Raw genomic sequence first — 18,673 nt, 5'->3', positions numbered from 1 at the left:
CCACAGTGTTAAAAGAGGCTACAACATAGGAAGGGAAAATACTTTATCTAAAGGGGATTTAGCTTTGAAAACTTGATGAGATCTTGGCCAATGTAGAGACGATTGAAATGGCTTCATCTACCTTAGATTGGTAAATATGTACGGTCGTCACCCCTTTATAAGTGCGCCCATGTTAGCATTTATTAGAACTGCTCGCCAAATAGACATATTGAGATACGGATTTTGTTTGGGTTTAGGTTTCGGTTTCGGTTGTCGGGGCTGCCTGTCATTGACTTTGCTGTAACTTTGTTTTTTTTTTTATTTTTTTTTTTTTTTGTTTGTTGGCAGGGGGAAGTGGAGAAGCAAAGTGTCTAAAGTGAAGTGAAGTTTGTTGAAGAGTTGTAGTTGCAGTTGTCAGACAGTTTTGTGTTGTGTTCGTTCTGTTTGTCTCTGTCGATAAAGCAAACAAAGAAGTTTGCCGTCATCATACATACAAACAAACATAGATACATACATACATACGATATGTATATAGAAATTTATGTACATACCTCCTCCCAGTTAGAAACTGTCAGTCGGAGCTATCATCGCATTGACGCACCGGAAGTGCAACTCAAATAATGCACAAAAAGCTGAAACTTTTTTGTCACTTGTCAACACAATGATCCTGTCGTGTATCCTCTCTCCTCCTTTTCGTTGTTAACAATGTTTGCTAGGGACAGTAGTGATAATTATATTTTTTCTTTGTCTAGAAAGTTTTTTTTCCGTCATTTAATTGTATACTCATTAACTTGGCCCTGTCGAATCGATGTTCATTAAATTATATATGAAAGGGTGCTTCAATTGTAAAGGACATAACAAAAAGGGGACTGCATTCGGTTTTCTTTGTGCATTTTAATTTTCACTCAATGAAGCTGCGATTGCTGCGATTAATGCAAAAATTTATTTCACTCTTCAAAAGCTATTCCGGATGTCGACACACGCCCCGAACACCATCATCATTTAACCCTAGAAAGGACAAAAAAAAAAAACGAAACGAAACAGAGGCAACCCCTTTGGCAGTTAAAATGGCATTTTCAGTTTAGTGTTAGAGAAAAAGGAGTTTTGTGTCATCGTTGACGCCGCCATCGCCCCGGCGACGCGTCAGTTAATGTCAGAGCAATGTGTATGCAAATGAGTTTCCAATGACTTGGTCCGAAAACAAAAAGGCAACCAAACGAACGCGCAAAGGATGCACTTGAACTTGGCTCTGGCTGGCGAGACATTGTCTCGGCCATTAGACTTGCGTCTCATATGTATGTATACGTCCCCTTCTCCTCCATCATTTAGCTTTAAATGCTTTCGATAAGAGATAATTTAGGTTTAATGCAGGCCCTTAGTAAACCACATCTTATCACTGACACTTTAAAAGCCACTAAAAACCTGAAATGCATTGCCTTTTGTCTCGTTCTGCCCTTTGCTTCGATTTGAAGTTGGCGCGAAGTAAGCAAAAAGCTGTTAAGCAACACTGCAAACTCAACTATCTGGCAACACAGATGCGGGTAGTTTTGTTTTTTAGTCTGGCCGGTTAGAACGATTACCGAACAAAACAAAAACAGAAAAATTTCAGCAAAAAAAAATTAAATGTCAAGGCACGCTTTAATAGGTAAATAATTGAACAGATACAAGGCAGAGATACAAGTATATACATATTCGTATTTTCAACAACAGGTGGCGGCACTGGTTTTATTGGCCGAAACCTTGCCCAACATCTACTTAAAAAAGGTTAGAGCATTATTTGTGTTAACCCTTTTTGTTTTTGGCGGAGTTGCTTCTATATTTTGTCTTACATTAAGGCTATGAAATAACGATCATTTCACGTATGCCCGGTGCTAAACGCATCACCTGGCATGATCTGGAGAAACAGGGTATACCCAGCCATGTCACTTCAGTGGTTAATTGCACTGGGCAAAATGTTTTGGATCCATCGAGACGTTGGACTCCTGGCTTTCAGCAGAATGTTTGGAATTCTCGGGTCAATTCAGCCAAAACCCTAAGCCAGGCAGTGCAGGCGGCTCCACAGGTTTCCTCTTTCGTCAATCTTTGTGGGGTTAGTCATTATCGTCCGTCGGAGACGAAAACCTATACAGAAGATGATCATGTCGAGGGTTTTGACTATATGTCGCGTCTGTGTATAGCCTGGGAGAAGGCAGCCCAGAGTGCCGAGGATCTGCAATGCAAATGTGTGAGTTTAACTTGAAAGTCATCTATATAAGAAGAAATCTCTAACTCTTAATCCTTTCCAGACTGTGTTACGTACTGGCGTTGTGGTGGGACACGGTGGTGGCATGATAAAGTCAATTTGGTTGCCCTTTAAACTGGGTGTGGGTGGTCCTCTTGGTAGCGGTAAACAAATTATGCCCTGGATTCATATGAAAGATCTATGCCAGCTAATACAGCACATCATAGAGAATCGGGAAGCTGGCGTCTTTAATGCTGTGGCTCCAGAAATTGCCACTAACAAAGAATTTTCACAGGTAATACCCATAAATCTATGACTCCAAGAACTTTTCTAACTGAAATAATTTTATTTTAAAGAGCTTTGCCAAGGCCCTAAATCGTCCTTGCCTCTTCAATGTGCCTGAATTTGTGGTCTATGCACTTTTTGGCAAAGAACGCGCTGCTCTTCTAATGAGTGGAGCCAAAATTCAACCCAAGAGAGCTCTATCATCTGGTTACAAATTTCAGTATCCCACTGTAAAGGCGGCTGTAAACGAACTGATACAGAAATAAGCGAACAAAATGTGAAATATATTTATAATTTTATTTCCCGTAAGTTATTAATTGTTGAAGAAAGTATATAGAGTGATTAAATTGAAGATGCAAAAATGTAACTTATGTTTATTCAATGAATCGATTTGATGTGCACCCCCATGAACTTTTCTATTTTTAAACTTTTTGTATAAAACATGTGAATCGTTTGTTTCATTAATTCATTTTTCGATGATTCTGGAACTTAATTTGTTTACTCATCAGTCATGGTGCCTAATTTCCTGTCTATCTTTCTATTTTTTTTTGTATACGTATTATTAATGCAATTATTTAGTTAATTTGTGGACAAAAAAAAAACTACAATAAAACCAAAAAAAAAAAAAAAACAATTGACAAGTTAAACTACGAAAATTCAAGTGTAAAAACCCTAAAAGATCAAGATTTTCCGTACCTTACATCATTGCATAATTAATTAATGACAATTGGAAAACGATTACATCTGAATTTGTTGACCAGGTGATAGATTTTTCACTCACCTGGCCAAAAATAAAAAATAAAAAAAGAAAAAACGGTTGCCCTTTTACGAACAATTGAAAATAATTAGGTAAAAAAAAAAAGCATAGAAAAAAGCTAATTTATTTAAACATGCGCCATGATATAATTAAAAGATATTCCAAATTCGCTCCTTCTATATAAAGCCAAAGCTCCAATTCATGTCACAAGCAGTCGGAGTTTAAACGTCAAAACGTGCAAAATGTTAACTAAATCGCAACTATTTCTATTTGTGGCTTTGGCTCTGGTCTATGTGGTATGTGGTTTAATAGAGTTCCAAATGAGTGGTTAACACGCGAATTAAATTAATTTTCCTTAATTGGTGTACAGAATTCGACTGGAGCAGCCGATGTTGATTGCTCCAAAAAGCCACCATTTATGAATCCACGTACCTGTTGTCCTGTGCCGGACTTTTTAACTGCCGATTTGAAGGAAAAATGCAAGGAATTCGATACTACCCCATCGCCTGCTAGTGTAGAGGCCAGTGGAGAAGGTGGACGCGGCCGACGTCATCATCCCCATCATCCTCCTCCGGTAATCTAAGGCAAATCTCAATCGATTCTATTTATTTTTACTAACTTTATGAATTTGTAGTGCCTCTTCTCATGTGTGTTCAATGAAACTGGCATCTATGTAGATCAAAAATTGAACTCGGCCAAATTGGATGCCTATCTGAAAGTGGTCTTTAAGGATAGCACTGAATTGCAACAGTTAACAACCGAGGCTTTTAACAATTGTACCACCAAAATGGCTGAGTTCAAGGCGAAAATGGGTGATCGCCAGCCACCACCACCTCCACCAGGCATGCCCATGTGTCCCATGGACTCTGGTTTCCTAATGGGTTGCGTTTTCAAGAAGACCATTAAGAATTGCCCGGCTTCCATATGGAATAATACTGATGATTGCAACAATATGCGTGAGTTCTTCAACAATTGCAAGCCTCCACACCGTGGTCCCGGTGGTCCTCCATCAGCTGAGGATATGTAAATCAAACGAAGCCTTAGCAATGAAATCCTCTTAACACAAATCAACAAAAAAAAAAAAAACCATAAAAAAACAAACTTTTGAACAAATTTTAAATTTCTTTCAGTGTGTAAATAAATCAATTAGATGTGACTATGAAGCTTAAGCTAAGAATTTTGTGTTGTCTTTTTGCATTTCTGGAACTAAAAACTAACTGAAAACTCATGGGGTTAATCAATTGGTCATGGTAGAGAACTGTTTTCACACCATTTAAGTTTTACCTAAGAGAACTTCAAATAAACCAATTTATCGAAGTTGACAACTGTTTTCAGTCTAAGCTTTACCTATTAAGACTTAAAAAGAACTCAAAGCAGTAACTAGATTACGACCTTAATCATAACCTTCCATTTAAGCCAGATCAAGGTAAATCTTCAAAAGTAGGGAAAGCAGGTAGTCTGTATAGCTATTTCAAGAACCACCAACTTCTATCATCAGCAGACTTTCCTAAAGAACTTCAGAATTGCAATATCTTCAACGCTAAAAAGAGTTGGGAATCACAACTAAATGAAGCGAAAAAAGATTAGCAAGGCTTACAGTACCAGAAAATTTGAAATAATCTTTTATTAAAGATTAAGTTTGAGCCACCTTAAATGCACGTTTGAAGTAACTACAAGTTTTGATATCTTTTACATTCTTTTTCTTTCTTCCTTTCTTATTGGCATTAAATTTTCATTGCCTTTTATTTCCTTCGTGCTTTTTATCATTCTGCAACACACACATCTGGATGATGAAGGGCATTCAATGAAATGGAAAATTCAATTTTCACAATTTGAAATTGCTTAGCCATATGGTGAGAGCGGAAGAGAGAGAGAGAGAGGAAGACTCTAGCCAAGGATTCCCATGTCCTGTTTACCACATTGGCCATCATTCGATGACAGTTGGTTCGCTGGCAAAGACGTGTCATGGAGAGTGAGTTAAAGCAGCTCCTTGAGCAGTGTCAAAAGCAAAACTTTAGTTCGGAGCAAATGTCTAGCATATGTGAACCATTAATATGGACAATGCGGTGGAACAAGTTGAAGCGTTGCTTCCTCCTGGGCTTACCTCTACTGGTGATTTATCTCATTTGGATCTATTGTGATTGCTTTTCTTGGTCATTGAGTGCATTGTTTCGACTTTTTCTAATACAAGTTTTACCCTATTGGAATTGGAGTAACTATTATAATGGCAAGTGTTTAATTGCAAAAGATTATCAACCAAGTGAATCACCATCCGGATCATTTAGATGGAATAACTGTGATCTCTGCTCGAATTTGGGTGAGTGAGGCCAAATGTAAAACTATGCAAAAGTGTCTAAAATTTAATTTAACCTACGCAGAAGGCATTTCAACTGTATCAAATGTATCGTATTCCATGATGGAATCTCAATTCCTGGAGCTTGGTTTGCCTGTCATAGTCACAGATGCTGAATTGAAACTAAATCTGAATGATCTAATCAAACGTATGCAGACAAAGGCCATCGATTTGGTTAGCAGTGAGCCCTGTGATGTCTCCTCGAGTCTCATGCTGCGTCAGATATTTCATTTGGAGGCAGCCATCCAGAAAATACGTCAAGGATCAGCGCTAACAAAGTGGCACTTACATTTCCGTAATTGCCAAAGCAGAGCCGTAAAGACCTCAAGATTGTTGTTGCCAAGACCATATTATTATCCCAAGCACTTGGAACCCTACTATTCCAGTTGGCTATTGATGTCCCATCGCCAGTATCGTCCACAGCAAGAGATCTATGTGAAAGGATTGATTTTTATACAGCAATTGAGTGGTCACTTTGAGTTTCGTTTGCAACCAAAGGCTCCGTGTGATGGGAATGTGTGTCCCAGTCTCAGTCTGCGATTGAATGAAGGTGAAGGTTTGGTCTACTATACGGAGTTGTGGCATTTGAGTTATGGTTTAAACAAGCCGGATAATCAAGTCACCTCCATTGCCAGTGTCATGGAAGTGGATTGGGATTTGTAGATAAAATTATGTTTCGATTATGAAACTTGATTCTATTTTAGACTAAATATGTTGATGATATCAGGAGAAAGAAAACGGCACTGAAAAATGTTGTCTAATTTGTCGGGAGTATTATTTTACCTTTCTGGCCGCTAAGTCTATCTCTCTTACACACATTAAGCACTTATGAAACTTGAATTTAAATGTAAGAAACGTTTCATGGTTGTAATATAAACAATTTTTAACTAATTGTTGGTTTGCCGAAATTTTATTTACACCGGATATTGAATAAACATTTAAAATTTGTTCACACATAACTTTGTAGAAAAATCTTTTTGCTTTTTTTATGGAATTTATGCTCGCCGACATTTGGCCTCGACCAATTTCTGTAATGTGGCCGTTAGACTATTAATGGCATCGATTTTCATTCGTTCAATACGCTCCTGCTGGACCAAGGACATCTTTTGAATCTGAACTTGTTCACGTTGCAACGAACGCTGTAAATCCATTTTTTCACGTTCCATTTCCAATTTACGTTCAAAATAATCCTTCCACCACAAATCATCGGCGGCAGTGGAATGTGGATTTGAATGTGAATTGCCATTGGCCACCAATTGCAGTTGTTGCTGATGATGATGCAATTGATGTTGACTGCTGTCGTTGGTTGGATCATTATCATGACTCTGATCGGGATCATATTCCATTTTGGGTTGACGCACTTCGGATAGGCTATTGCTATCCTCATCGAATTCATCATTGGACTTGCTATCCGATATCATTTGGGATTGTAAGAGAACTTGATCCACTGGTGTTATATACGGCTGATTGGAGGCCGAGTCTTTTAACTGCGGTTGTAGTTGCAATTGCGGCGGAGTTGATGCCTCTGATTTTTTTTGATAGTTAACTAAATCCGTTTGGGGTTGGGGTTGAAGCTGAGGCAATTGTTGCTGCTGTTGGGATTGTTGTTGCTGCTGCTGCTGCTGCTGTTGTTGTGGTTGTGCCTGTTGTTGAGTCGCTGAAACTGGCAACTGCATATCGAAATCGGCTTTTTTGCCTTGCAAATATTTAAACATTTCCTCAAAAAATTCCCAATGCACATAGCCGGAGACATATTTCTTGCTCAAATTCTTATTGTAGGTTATCAATATGTTGTGCCATTTCTTTTGCACCTTAGCCGCACTGTAGCGAAAGCCCAGACGTTGCAGTTGCCGGGTACAGTGAAGCCAAAGTGCCGTGCGCTTTTGTCGTCCCTCGGTAAAGCTGCCCTCCATGGGACCACGTATGTGTATTAGAGCACGTGTTGCCTCTGTGGTCCAGGCACGCTCATAGGGTCCACGTCCCAGGCCACCATTGCCACCGGCCGATAGTTCACCCTCCTCCAAGAGACAATCATCGTCCAAGTCATCTAAATCATCGTCGCTAATTTGATAGGCTGCAATAGAAGTAAACAACTTGTTGCCGTTAGTTTGTCATAACAGGCGACAACCCTTCAAAATTACACTCTCTCTCTTTCTCTCTGTGTGTGTGTGTGTGAGAGTCACAGACTCTGCAGACTCTTGCTCTCTCTCATGCTTACCTGGGGCTTACCACCCACCACCAGACCAGCCCACACATCATCCTAGTTTGCGGCCAGGATGCTAACTTCAATCATAGAGTGTCAAAAATGTAGAAATTTTTCCCCTAACTTGTAGATACACATAAATTTTCCCATTTCAAAGGAAAATTGAATTGAATTTAATTGTATTAAAAAAAAACAACAAAAACAAAAAATGTACTTACTTTCATTATCATCCAAATTGGCATTAGTCGATGTTGCAGTTGACCCATTCAAGGGCATTGAAGCCATTTAAAATTGAATAATTAGTTGGTCTTATTAGTTTTAGTCCAACTCCTGTTTTTGCACTTAGACCTTTCGCCTGTCAATAGTTTTCGGTTACTAACGAGGACAATTTTGCTGACTTGGCTGCAGCAGAAGCAGCTTCCAGGCATTGTGAAAATTCTTTGCGCCTACGCCTCTCTCTCTCTCTCTTTCTATCGGTCTCTCTCAGTTAGAGAACTTTCTCTCGCTCTCAGATCTGCTGTGGGAGGCTGCAGCCCCAGCAGCAGCAACAGCAGCAATAGCAGCAGCTAGTCGCATAGTATTGAAGTATCTAGACGGGCCCAAAACTGTGGGTTGGGGTTGGGGTTTGTTTTTTGGGTGTTTGGCATCTGCGCATTATGTTTTAGCCCCAAAATCACTTTATATGTGTGTTTAACTGTCATCTCGCGTTATAGGGCTTAAAGACACAGCAGCCACCCTAGTATTCTAGCCAATGTCAATGGAAAGTAAATTCCAAAAGATGCAGGCAGCATTGGAAAACTATTAACTATTTTAGCCACTTGCAAGTTGTCTATATACTTAACATTTATATTTGTTTTTTGTATATGTAATGAGTTTTTTAAGTAAATTAAATATTTTTACCTCTATAGTAACGGCTAATTCAAATTCATGTATAGAGTTGCCACTAAGTTTCTAAGGCTTAGTATCTTAAGCTTTCAAGTCATCAGGCAGCTTTAATACTAACTAACTTTATGTTTTTAAGTCTTTTGTGATTTGACAAATAATTGCCAATTATTCATTTTAATTCTAAAGCAATTGCGACAAGTTTAGCTCATATTTTAGTTAGAAACTATAAAAATAAATAATTATTAATTATTTCACGTTATTGGCCAGTGTTGGCAGGTGTTAGTAATTGCATTAGAATGAAATGACGTAAAGCAATTACGTAGAACGCAAACGAAATGAAATATTTCACAAATATTTATCCGCGTAACTTTAAAATATACTTTATCAATCAAATGACTGTTGAGGTAAAGTGTTGACCAAACATATTTAATTAAGTGCTTATACTTGTCCAATAGCATATCTCACAGTGCAAGTGAGTAAATAAACAACAACAACAACAACACAATGATAAGATCCTTCATAAATTTGGGTCAAGAATTTAATTAACAATTGCATGTAAGTACCGTAATACACAAACAACAATAACAAAACGGTTGAAATTACTTACAGTTTTAGTTAACTTGTCGTCGCGATACTTCTGTCGCGGTTCTCTGTTATGTTGCAGAGTTTAAATTTTTAGGCAAGTGCCGGGGCGAAAGGAAGGAAACACGCCCCCGGGCATTGCCATTGATAAGCAGTCTCTATATACAGCTCTCTGAGCCCGCTGAGCGTCAAGCTATTACTGTGCCGATAAGAAGAGAACTCAAAACCAAAAACGGTATCAGTACTCAAATTATAGTTCACGGTACGAAAGTTGTATAAAAATTCTCCATATCCCTAGGAAGGCTTCAGTACGTAACTGAAATTCAAGATGTACACATCTTTGGGTCAATTACTTATCGTCAGTGTGTTGTTTAGTCAGAGCCTGGTCAATGCTCTGGATAATGGTTTGGCCCGCAAGTGAGTAAGGACTTTAAAGACAGTGACAACTCTTCGAACGGAATCCTTATTTTTTGAGTAGTGTTATTGTTATATTGTGACTCCCTCTTGGAGTGGAAAACTGTGTATGAAGAAGTAAAAATATATAGTTTTCATTCTATTGACCAATTTCATTTAAATATGCATTATGCATATATATGTAGTGTTATTCTTATCAAATATGTTTTATAAGTTTGAAATTTGTAATTTAGATTTTTTTATTATATATTATATACATATATTATATATATATAATATTAACATATACATATGTTAATTATAATTTTGCCAACTGTTGATGACCTTGTTGAGGATTTTTAAGAGTCAAGACTAATAAAGACTAGACTAGACAAGACTAATCAAAAATTAGAAAACTCTCAAAACCATAAGGTCGTTAAAAAAGTCAGACTTAGAAATTAATATTTAACCATTTAAAGTCTTAAGATATAACAACAAGAAATGTGATAATTCTTATACACAGAAAAGATTATTAAACGAATGGCGATTGTTTAACAAATTCTAAACGTTTATCGCATATATGCATACATATAAATAGTAATCGGAGAAACTGCAAACTCGAGAAAAAACAAAACATTCTTAAACGAACAGCAATCTTTCAACAAATTCTCAAGGTTGAAGTTGCAGAAACTCCAATAAGGGCATTCGTTAAGAGAGTTTATACTGTACATAATTGACAAAAATTAATTTAAATAATACAAAAAAAACATTTCTAGACCACCCATGGCCTGGATGTCCTGGCAGCGGTAAGTAAAGCACATCTCAATTAAAGCCAAAAACTAATTATCTATAATTTGTAGTTTTCGTTGCATAACCGATTGTGAAACCTATCCAAATGAGTGCATAAGGTGAGCACTAATCCAAGATTCGGCAGGATTTTTTCATAAAATTATAATGTTTTGTCTGCAGTGAAAAATTATTCAGTCGACATGCTGATCTACTGGTGTCAGAGGGTTATGCCGATGCTGGCTATGAGTATATCATTATAGACGATTGTTGGCTGGAGAAGGAACGTGATAATAAAACACAAAAATTGGTGGCTAATAAAGAACGTTTTCCCAGTGGGCTAAATGCCTTGGCTGATCATGTATGGCTATAGAAGTTTATTATCAAATTTTTTGTATTCAACCGGTTTGTTTTGCAGATTCATGACAAGGGTTTGAAATTTGGTCTATATCAGGACTTTGGCACTAATACATGTGCCGGTTATCCTGGCGTTATCAATCACATGGCCCTGGATGCTCAGACCTTTGCCGATTGGGATGTGGACTATGTGAAATTGGATGGCTGCTATGCCAATCTCACGGATATGGTTGATGGTTATCCCGAATTTGGTCGTCTATTGAATGCCACTGGTAGACCCATGGTCTATTCATGCAGTTGGCCAGCATATCAAGAGGATGAGGGTCAAATGCCCGATTATGAATCATTGAAGAAACATTGCAATTTGTGGCGCAATTGGAATGACATTGACGATTCATTGGAATCGGTTATGCAGATTATGGATTATTTTTCCAAAAATCAGGATAGAATTCAACCCCACGCAGGTCCTGGACACTGGAATGATCCGGATATGCTTATCCTGGGAAATTATGGTCTTAGCTATGATCAAAGTAAACTTCAAATGGCCATTTGGTCCATTATGGCTGCTCCACTAATTATGTCCAATGATTTGGCTCATGTTAGACCAGAAATTAAAGAGATTTTACAGAATCGTGAAGTCATTGCTGTCGATCAGGATGAACTAGGCATTCAGGGACGTCGCATTATTTTGCGTAATGATATTGAAGTCTGGCGTCGTCCCATTACGCCCAAGACCACTTCTGGAGAATACTCATATGCTTTGGCTTTCGTCAGTCGTCGAACAGATGGAGCTCCCTATGCCATTAAGTTTACCCTTCAAGAGCTTGGCTTGCACAATGATGGCGGCTACGATGTCCGAGATTTGTATGTCAAGACCAACAATAAATTGGGTGTTTTCAGTGCTTCAAGTCAATTCGCTACACGTGTGATTCCAAATGGTAAATCCGTGAGATCTGATATGCGTCATTTCGGCTATTTAAACATTTCTCTTATCTTTTTTTTAGGTGTCACTTTCTACAAGTTTACAGCGCTTTAAAGACGAGCCCACTTATCATCGCGTTGATTGATCAATTCGAATAATGTTTTTTTTTTATACAGATACATTTATATTCCATATGAAAGCAAAGTAAAATTGAATATTACTATGAAATGGGAAATTTGAGAGTTATTTTTTATAGTCATTCGAAATGGGAAACGATATAAAAATAATATGATATTATCATATAGTTAAATGGAATGCAAAACGGTGAATAACCTAAACGACTTCTAGACTTTGATACAAAATTTGCCCTTAAAATGCTTATATACACTCCCGGACAGACGATTAGCGCCAGATAATATTAGTTTAAATTAATATTTCATTTTCAATTGTTGCTGAATTAAACTTAAATATATTAGATATAAAAAGGAACAACATACTTTACGATAATTTCACATTGTTGTTCACATTTTAATGCAGATAGAATGATATTATTATTTTAACTTAAAAGTAATGACATACATTTTTTACGCACTCCAAAAATTGACTAATTTAGAGCTTCACAAAAATGTTTGAATTCTTTTGACTGTGGTATTCTTAAAACAATTTCTAAAGCTGTGTTTGAAAAATATAGTGTTTATTTTGCGGTCAGAGCCATCCCTACAAAAAAAAAATATATTTTCTTGGTTTTGGAGCTTAAAAGAGTCAATTTTTAAGTGTGGGAGGCTTTCAAGACTTTCGATACCCTCAATATGGGGATTGATGGTAAATTGGTCCCATCCAATCCCATCTCTGAGTCTTCAAATGATCGATAATGATTCTTAAAGTTGTACAATTTCATATTTAACCATTTCGAATCAATTTTTTTAATGTTTAGGTCACATTATTATAAAGACAAAACAAAAAATTCAGTTGTTTTAAAAAAGTCCCCCAAACAGTTTTTTGGTCCATAAATAACTTAACTTAAGGACTTTTTCAAAGTCTAATTTAACAAGAAAATTTAGATAAACCTAATGAGCTCAGTGTAGGATTATCAAATGCTACGGACCTCGCAATTTAAGTTCATTCAAAGGAAGATTCAATCTTTATTTATTTACCAAAATACAGTCTGAACAAAATTTAAGTGTGGTTAATATGGAAACTTCATAAAAACATATAACTTTGCGAATCTATAAATCTTAACCCATTTTCGAAAATGATATCTCATTTCAATGCTATTAAATTTAAACACTTTGAATTGGAATGTAAAAATACGCTATTTATTTAGTTATCTTTTTAAAAAATGACAATGGACAGCAAAGTATTCCAAACGATTCCAATTAACCTTAATTTCATGAAACTCTAATTTGGGGAGTTTTTGAGTATTTCAGAAATACATGTCTATACTTTGAATTTAATAGATTAACATTCAATCTGTATTAAAATCTTAAGAACTTAACATTTTTCTAATTTTTGCAAAATATCGTGAAGTATACATTATGGTTTTTTTTCAAAAATGGTGTCAAAATTTGGTATCAAATATCCAAATGTTTGATGTCTTTTTAAAGTATACTAAATTCCGATTTAATTAACTTATCTTTTACACATGGAAAATGATCTTCCAATTTGAATTAAAACCCCACAATCAAGACTGATTCGTGCCCCGCGCTGGACTGTTCCGCCACTGGTTAAGTTATTTGTATACATATATCCAGAGGTAATAACTATCAAGACTGAACAAAATTTCTTGTCAATCTTGTAAATCTAATCTTGCAGAGAAATCCATGATTTATGTACATTCAAGATTTTCAATCGCATCATAGTCTTGTCTTGAAATAATTTCAAACTTGTTAGATCAAATTGTTTGATTTGGTGTTTTTATTGTTGTTGTTGTTGTTTTATTTGTTTATTTTTCTCATTTACATAGCCATTTTATGTAAATGGCATACATACATATCTGCAGCATCATCTTTATATACATATATATATAGGTATATATAGTAGCATACATATATGTATATACACAGGTATAAATTGTACATTTATAGGCATAGAGAAGAAGGAAAAGTTGAAGAGAGTTTCACAATTATTGATTTTTGTTTATCCGCTGGCATGTTTAGAGTAGATATATATAATATAAATAATAAAATTTATGACTGACCTAATGAAATGATAATTGCAAATAAAAATAGATGTAGAAATATGAAATTCCATTTAAAAAAAACCCCCATAAGAAGAGTTATCGTCGCATCATCCCATCAGATGCAGATGTCACTTTATATATTATTGTCAAGTTTAAAATAGAGACAGAATCCATGTTTTTGTTGAGGGGGCTTGGGGGAAACAGGGCGTGTTAGTGTACACCATTTGTGATAGTTGGCGTTCTCTCGTACGTACGTCTATGCAGAGCATCCACATCCTTTAGATAGTAGGTGCCCGGGAACAGGATACCCACTTTGCCTGTAGGCGTATAGGGTGCCGCATGATTGTTTTTCTCACGCACCTCCATCAGCTGAGAGAATTGTTCGGGTGAGACTTTCTCTCGGGAACTGAGTAGGGGCAAAACATAATCCAATTGGCTGGCAAATTTCTTAAATTTCTCCGCATCCGATGTGACGCGTATTGAATACATTGATGCAGCCAGTCCCGAGCCATAGGAGAAGACGGCAATACGTTTGTCCACCAATGATTCTGGCGGCTCACTGATCAACAGTGAGACGAGACCCGAATAGACCGATGGTGTATACATATTGCCCACCTGATTGGCCAGAAGCAAAGATTTCTTCGTTTTGCTTGCGAAAATCTCAGCGGATTGAGTTAGGAAAGCCTTTTCCAAATCACGATCGAAATAGGTTCCCTCAAGAGTTGAGTTATTGAAGCGCTCCAGATCGGGATACTTTGCAGCTCGCTTCTCTTCGCTGGTCAAAAGGAAATCATTGAAACTCAGGCGACCCACAGACTTTTGAACCAACTTGCAGAAGGGTGTGTGAAAGATAATGGCATCAAATTTATCCAGACTGACGGCACTTGATTCCTTTGGCTGCACTTTTTCAAATTTCTTTCGATATAATCTATAGCATGTATCCAATGCTGAGAGGTAGCACTGTATGGACAATTTGCCATCCACAGTGGGGTATTCGGAGCTTAAGTCAGGCTTATAAAAGTCATAGGCATGCTCCATGTGTGTGGCCCTCAGGCCACGTTCCAATACCAATGGAGCATTTGGTCCCACTAACATGGCAATCGCTCCCGCTCCACCCGTGGGACGCGCTGCACCCTTGGCATACACGGCAATATCCGCACATACAGCCAATGCGTAGCGTCCATCCCAACTGGAGGATTCCAACCAATTGACGGCATTGAAGAGGGCAGCAGTTCCACCATAACAGGCATTTGTTGTGTCAATACCCTCAATATCGGTATTACCACTATCCGCGAATAGTTGCATTAGAACCGATTTAACCGATTTCGATTTATCCACTATCGTTTCGGTGCCCACTTCTAAGCGTCCAATCTCCGTATGTTTGATATGATGACGCTCCAGGAGACGACTCACAACCGTTAGGCACAATGAATTGACATCTTCGCGATCCGAACAGAAACCCATTTTAGCTTGACCCAAGCCAATTGTATATTTTCCCGCGGAGGCACCATCAAATTGTTCCAATTCCGTTTGGTCCACATATTGTGAGGGGAAGAGCACTTCAATGGCTAAAATGCCAACTTTTTCGGGCCAATTTGTAGTTGATGCCATAATCCTTGTTTTGATTCTGCAATCATTGACGAAAAATTAAAGAAAGAAAACTGTTAGTCAAGACTGTCAAGGTGTACGAAGGTTCACGGAGATTTTTATCAGTAATTTTCGTGGCAGAGTTCTAAATAAGCCTAAGAAACGAAAAAAAGAAGAATCAGTAGCTTTTCTTCGAAGTTTTCTCCTTAAGAACTAATTTTGAGAGCGCGACCTTCAAATTTTATGATTCGATCCGACTTTTTTCTGTTTAGATTAGAGTTCCTATTCACTTGTCGATCTTTTTTTGTGGAAACACTGGTTTTAAAATCCTTGCCACATGTTCTTTGATCACATTTCTTATAATGTACTTGAAAACAAATTTCACAACACTTTTCAGATAATCCAACACTCCCTTTAGATATCTGTAAGGTACAACTTTCACCTCTGGTTTTTGTGTATTTTGGTTTTCTTGTACAAAATTCGGCGCAATCAGAGAGAAAAAAAAATATAAACGTTTTATGTTTTGAACGTACAAATTGGTTTTAAACGAATTCCCCAACAACGAGGCCAAAGCTACCTACTACAGCTACAGCTAACTACAACTTGTTGCACGCTCGAGCGATTGCAGACGACTCCGAAGAAGACCCAAAGCCAAAGACGAGCCGAGCTTTTGGCCCATTCAGATTTCCCTGCAACGAATGCGAATAAGCGTAGACAGACCGACAGAGAGCGAGGGAGAGTCAAAGTTGTGGCCATGGCCAACAAAACAGCGGGCCAGCCAATCAGTTGGAGAAAGTTTAACACAGAAATAAAAGAGAACACACAAAAGCAGCAGCGGCAGAAGCAGCACGCACCACACACGCAATATTAAGTTAAGTCGTCTGACTAGCCCAAGACAAAGCAAGTAGTACCCTTTAAAAATCAGTTCACTAGTTCATACAATAACTGGCCTAAACAAAGACCTAGACCTTCTTTGTCTCAAGTGTCTCAATGTAATTACCATTTAATATAATCATTTTCCTAGTATTTAAACAAAGTTTCTTTAGAACACTTCAAGATAAGACATTTTTAATCAATTTGTTTGATGTAGTAGGTTCTACCATTAATTTTAATTGAGAGAAGAAGCTTAAAATCAAAAATATATATTCTTATTCAATGTTCGTGTGGAAAATTTTAATTTTTCAGAACCAATTAGACAATTCATTGTATCGTTTTGATTCTAATTGATCTAAATTAATCTGAAATTGTGATTTTTCAGAACAAGATAGCCAAATCTTTGAACCGCTTTGATTCTAATTGATCTGAACAATTTGAATTCTACTATAAATTATAGATTTTTAGAATGAACATTGAAAAGTTTTAATCTGAATAACCAAATTCGACAAAAAATAAAAACCTATTAGGATTATTCAAAAAGAATTAGGAAAAACTTTTAAATAATCTTTAAATTTCTAGTCTATAATAAACATAAAGCATTTTCGTCAGATGTTTCGAATTATTCGGATAGCAAATTTTGATTATCAAGAACCAAATTCGAATCACTTTGATTCCAATTGATCAGAATTGCTAAGAATTCTACCATAAGAGATGTTGTGCCTTTTGGTACCATATTTTAAAAGGGTATTCCGAATTTCGTATAGTTTTGTATATTGATTATTGTCACTTGAAGATGATTAGGAATTTGGTAAGCTGTTTGTTGTCTTTTGAGACAGGTTAAGAGCAATGAAAACGCCTAAAAAACAGCCTGTGTGTGTGCGTGTGTGTGGTGTGTGATGTGGTGTGCCTATGTATGTAGGTCAATCCAATGGGTCTCGGGTAACTATCTATCTCGCCTAACGGTGACTCGTCAATGTCTGCATATGTCGTATTTATGTATATGTATAGGTTATGCATATTGTATAACTGATAAGACTTATAGGGACCCAGTAGCAGCCAAGCCTCATGTTTACCGTTAAACTTAACACCTGACACAAAATGTTTTCACTTTTTGGACTCTTTTTTTTGATTTTTGGTTTTGGGTCTCTATGCGCGCGCGTAGCTCACTCGAGCGAATCTCTTTTGGAACTGAACAGCTCAGGCCGCATTGCAGTGCCTTTAGTAAGTCAATGCCAAGTAAATAGAATTTGTTGTTAAGACGTTTTTTTTTCTTTGTTTTTTGTTTTTGTTTTGTATTTAAGCAAATTAAGAAGAGAAGTTTACGTTGTGTTTTTTTTTTTTTATTATTGTGGCTATTGTATTTAGTTATCGTTTTGGCTCACGTACAAAAGTATTCGCATGCGTTTCCAACGCTATTGTTAGATAAGATGAAAGCGGTTCTAGGGGTCTCTTAGGTGATTGGGTTCAATTAGTCTGCGACGACTCTATGACTGATAAAAAAACAAAAAAAAACCAAAAGTGTGGGGGCAAAGAGTTTCCGCCTTTTCGAGTATACATTTAATTGTTACTTAAGGGTTAAGGTTCGTTAAATAGGAATAATTGTTTATGCAATGAGTTAAACTATTTTTAGCAGCCTATTTCTCATTTTGTTTTTTTTTGTTCCGAGAGGGGGCTAGATGAATGGATACCAAAAGTAAACAAAAGAAATTTAAAGCGCAAAGCACTTGAGTCATTTCCAAAGAAAATTGCAAATTATAAACCGAAAAAGCGCAAAGGTCTAAACCACCTCTTCCCTCCACGTACCCTTCCTTTCTCCTTCTATATGTATGCAAGTAAAGCAACAAATCAGGCCACCCATAATGGAAATAATTTGGTAAAGGGCAAGCCATGAAGGGGCAGAAGAGGAAGGGAAAGTGTCTCAGACACGTGTGTGTTTTATGACTGCGTGTGAGTAACTCGGGTGATTAGTTATGAAATTTATTGTTTAAATCATTTCACCATATGCCAAGACACAATTAGATGTTTAAACTTATTAATTTGTCTGCCGGCACACCACACGCCACTCTCCGCACTCTTAACATTACATCATATAAATTAACAATCACTTGCCTCTCTATATCTAAACACTCACCAAAAATTTCTGATTCTCCGAAATCCGATCAATTCGTGCCAAATAATACAATTAAACTAAAACAAAATGTTTCTTCTAAAAATTTGTTAATAAATTAAGCAACTGAGGGGATGGGGGGCGCCGCGCACTCTTATTTCTTCCATGCCCCCGAACTGGCAGTGTTTGCTAATCCGCGGC

General features: G+C 37.0%; 6 protein-coding genes across 9 annotated transcripts; 4 read left to right on the top strand and 2 right to left on the bottom strand.

The window, feature by feature from the left end:
- The first annotated feature begins 1,587 nt into the window (after window positions 1-1,587).
- On the top strand, window positions 1,588-2,852 carry LOC6640180 (epimerase family protein SDR39U1). Its single transcript, XM_002062964.4, has 5 exons — window positions 1,588-1,624; window positions 1,690-1,743; window positions 1,815-2,203; window positions 2,265-2,495; window positions 2,557-2,852. Exons 1-5 carry the CDS (start codon window positions 1,603-1,605, stop codon window positions 2,749-2,751), a joined length of 891 nt encoding a protein of 296 aa, XP_002063000.1. The 5' UTR covers window positions 1,588-1,602; the 3' UTR covers window positions 2,752-2,852.
- Window positions 2,853-3,451: 599 nt separating this feature from the next.
- LOC6639953 (general odorant-binding protein 67) lies at window positions 3,452-4,411 on the top strand. Its single transcript, XM_002062965.4, has 3 exons — window positions 3,452-3,538; window positions 3,613-3,816; window positions 3,877-4,411. Exons 1-3 carry the CDS (start codon window positions 3,485-3,487, stop codon window positions 4,267-4,269), a joined length of 651 nt encoding a protein of 216 aa, XP_002063001.1. The 5' UTR covers window positions 3,452-3,484; the 3' UTR covers window positions 4,270-4,411.
- A 786-nt stretch (window positions 4,412-5,197) lies between these two features.
- Window positions 5,198-6,503, top strand: LOC6639960. Its single transcript, XM_002062966.2, has 2 exons — window positions 5,198-5,559; window positions 5,621-6,503. The coding sequence occupies exons 1-2, from the start codon at window positions 5,208-5,210 to the stop codon at window positions 6,256-6,258; spliced, it is 990 nt and encodes a 329-aa protein (XP_002063002.1). The 5' UTR covers window positions 5,198-5,207; the 3' UTR covers window positions 6,259-6,503.
- Window positions 6,476-8,275, bottom strand: LOC6640475 (putative mediator of RNA polymerase II transcription subunit 26). Of its 2 annotated transcripts, none has more exons than XM_002062967.4 (2): window positions 8,017-8,275; window positions 6,476-7,669 (listed from the first exon to the last, which is right to left on the bottom strand). In XM_002062967.4, the coding sequence occupies exons 1-2, from the start codon at window positions 8,081-8,083 to the stop codon at window positions 6,591-6,593; spliced, it is 1,146 nt and encodes a 381-aa protein (XP_002063003.3). In that variant the 5' UTR covers window positions 8,084-8,275; the 3' UTR covers window positions 6,476-6,590. The 2 variants fall into 2 exon arrangements, 1 of the variants encoding a protein (XP_002063003.3); XR_006953995.1 differs by lacking the exon at window positions 8,017-8,275 and adding an exon at window positions 7,814-7,939 and having other exon boundaries at window positions 7,607-7,669.
- A 732-nt stretch (window positions 8,276-9,007) lies between these two features.
- On the top strand, window positions 9,008-11,958 carry LOC6640476 (alpha-N-acetylgalactosaminidase). Of its 2 annotated transcripts, none has more exons than XM_002062968.4 (8): window positions 9,008-9,238; window positions 9,348-9,500; window positions 9,568-9,682; window positions 10,435-10,464; window positions 10,519-10,566; window positions 10,628-10,805; window positions 10,863-11,739; window positions 11,806-11,958. In XM_002062968.4, the coding sequence occupies exons 3-8, from the start codon at window positions 9,594-9,596 to the stop codon at window positions 11,835-11,837; spliced, it is 1,254 nt and encodes a 417-aa protein (XP_002063004.1). In that variant the 5' UTR covers window positions 9,008-9,238; window positions 9,348-9,500; window positions 9,568-9,593; the 3' UTR covers window positions 11,838-11,958. The 2 variants fall into 2 exon arrangements, with proteins under 2 accessions (XP_002063004.1, XP_023037833.1); XM_023182065.2 differs by having other exon boundaries at window positions 9,564-9,682.
- A 1,676-nt stretch (window positions 11,959-13,634) lies between these two features.
- On the bottom strand, window positions 13,635-18,631 carry LOC6640241 (hydroxymethylglutaryl-CoA synthase 1). 2 transcript variants are annotated; one of them, XM_015178749.3, is made up of 2 exons: window positions 18,497-18,631; window positions 13,635-15,529 (listed from the first exon to the last, which is right to left on the bottom strand). In XM_015178749.3, the coding sequence occupies exon 2, from the start codon at window positions 15,511-15,513 to the stop codon at window positions 14,113-14,115; it is 1,401 nt and encodes a 466-aa protein (XP_015034235.1). In that variant the 5' UTR covers window positions 15,514-15,529; window positions 18,497-18,631; the 3' UTR covers window positions 13,635-14,112. The 2 variants fall into 2 exon arrangements, with proteins under 2 accessions (XP_015034235.1, XP_002063005.1); XM_002062969.4 differs by lacking the exon at window positions 18,497-18,631 and adding an exon at window positions 17,439-17,565.
- Window positions 18,632-18,673: the final 42 nt, after the last annotated feature.

This window comes from Drosophila willistoni (genome assembly GCF_018902025.1).
Source record: "Drosophila willistoni isolate 14030-0811.24 chromosome 2L unlocalized genomic scaffold, UCI_dwil_1.1 Seg196, whole genome shotgun sequence".
NCBI lineage: Eukaryota > Metazoa > Arthropoda > Insecta > Diptera > Drosophilidae > Drosophila > Drosophila willistoni.
The sequence above is the reverse complement of the archived record's forward strand: the minus strand, read 5'-3'. Positions and strand labels throughout refer to the sequence as shown.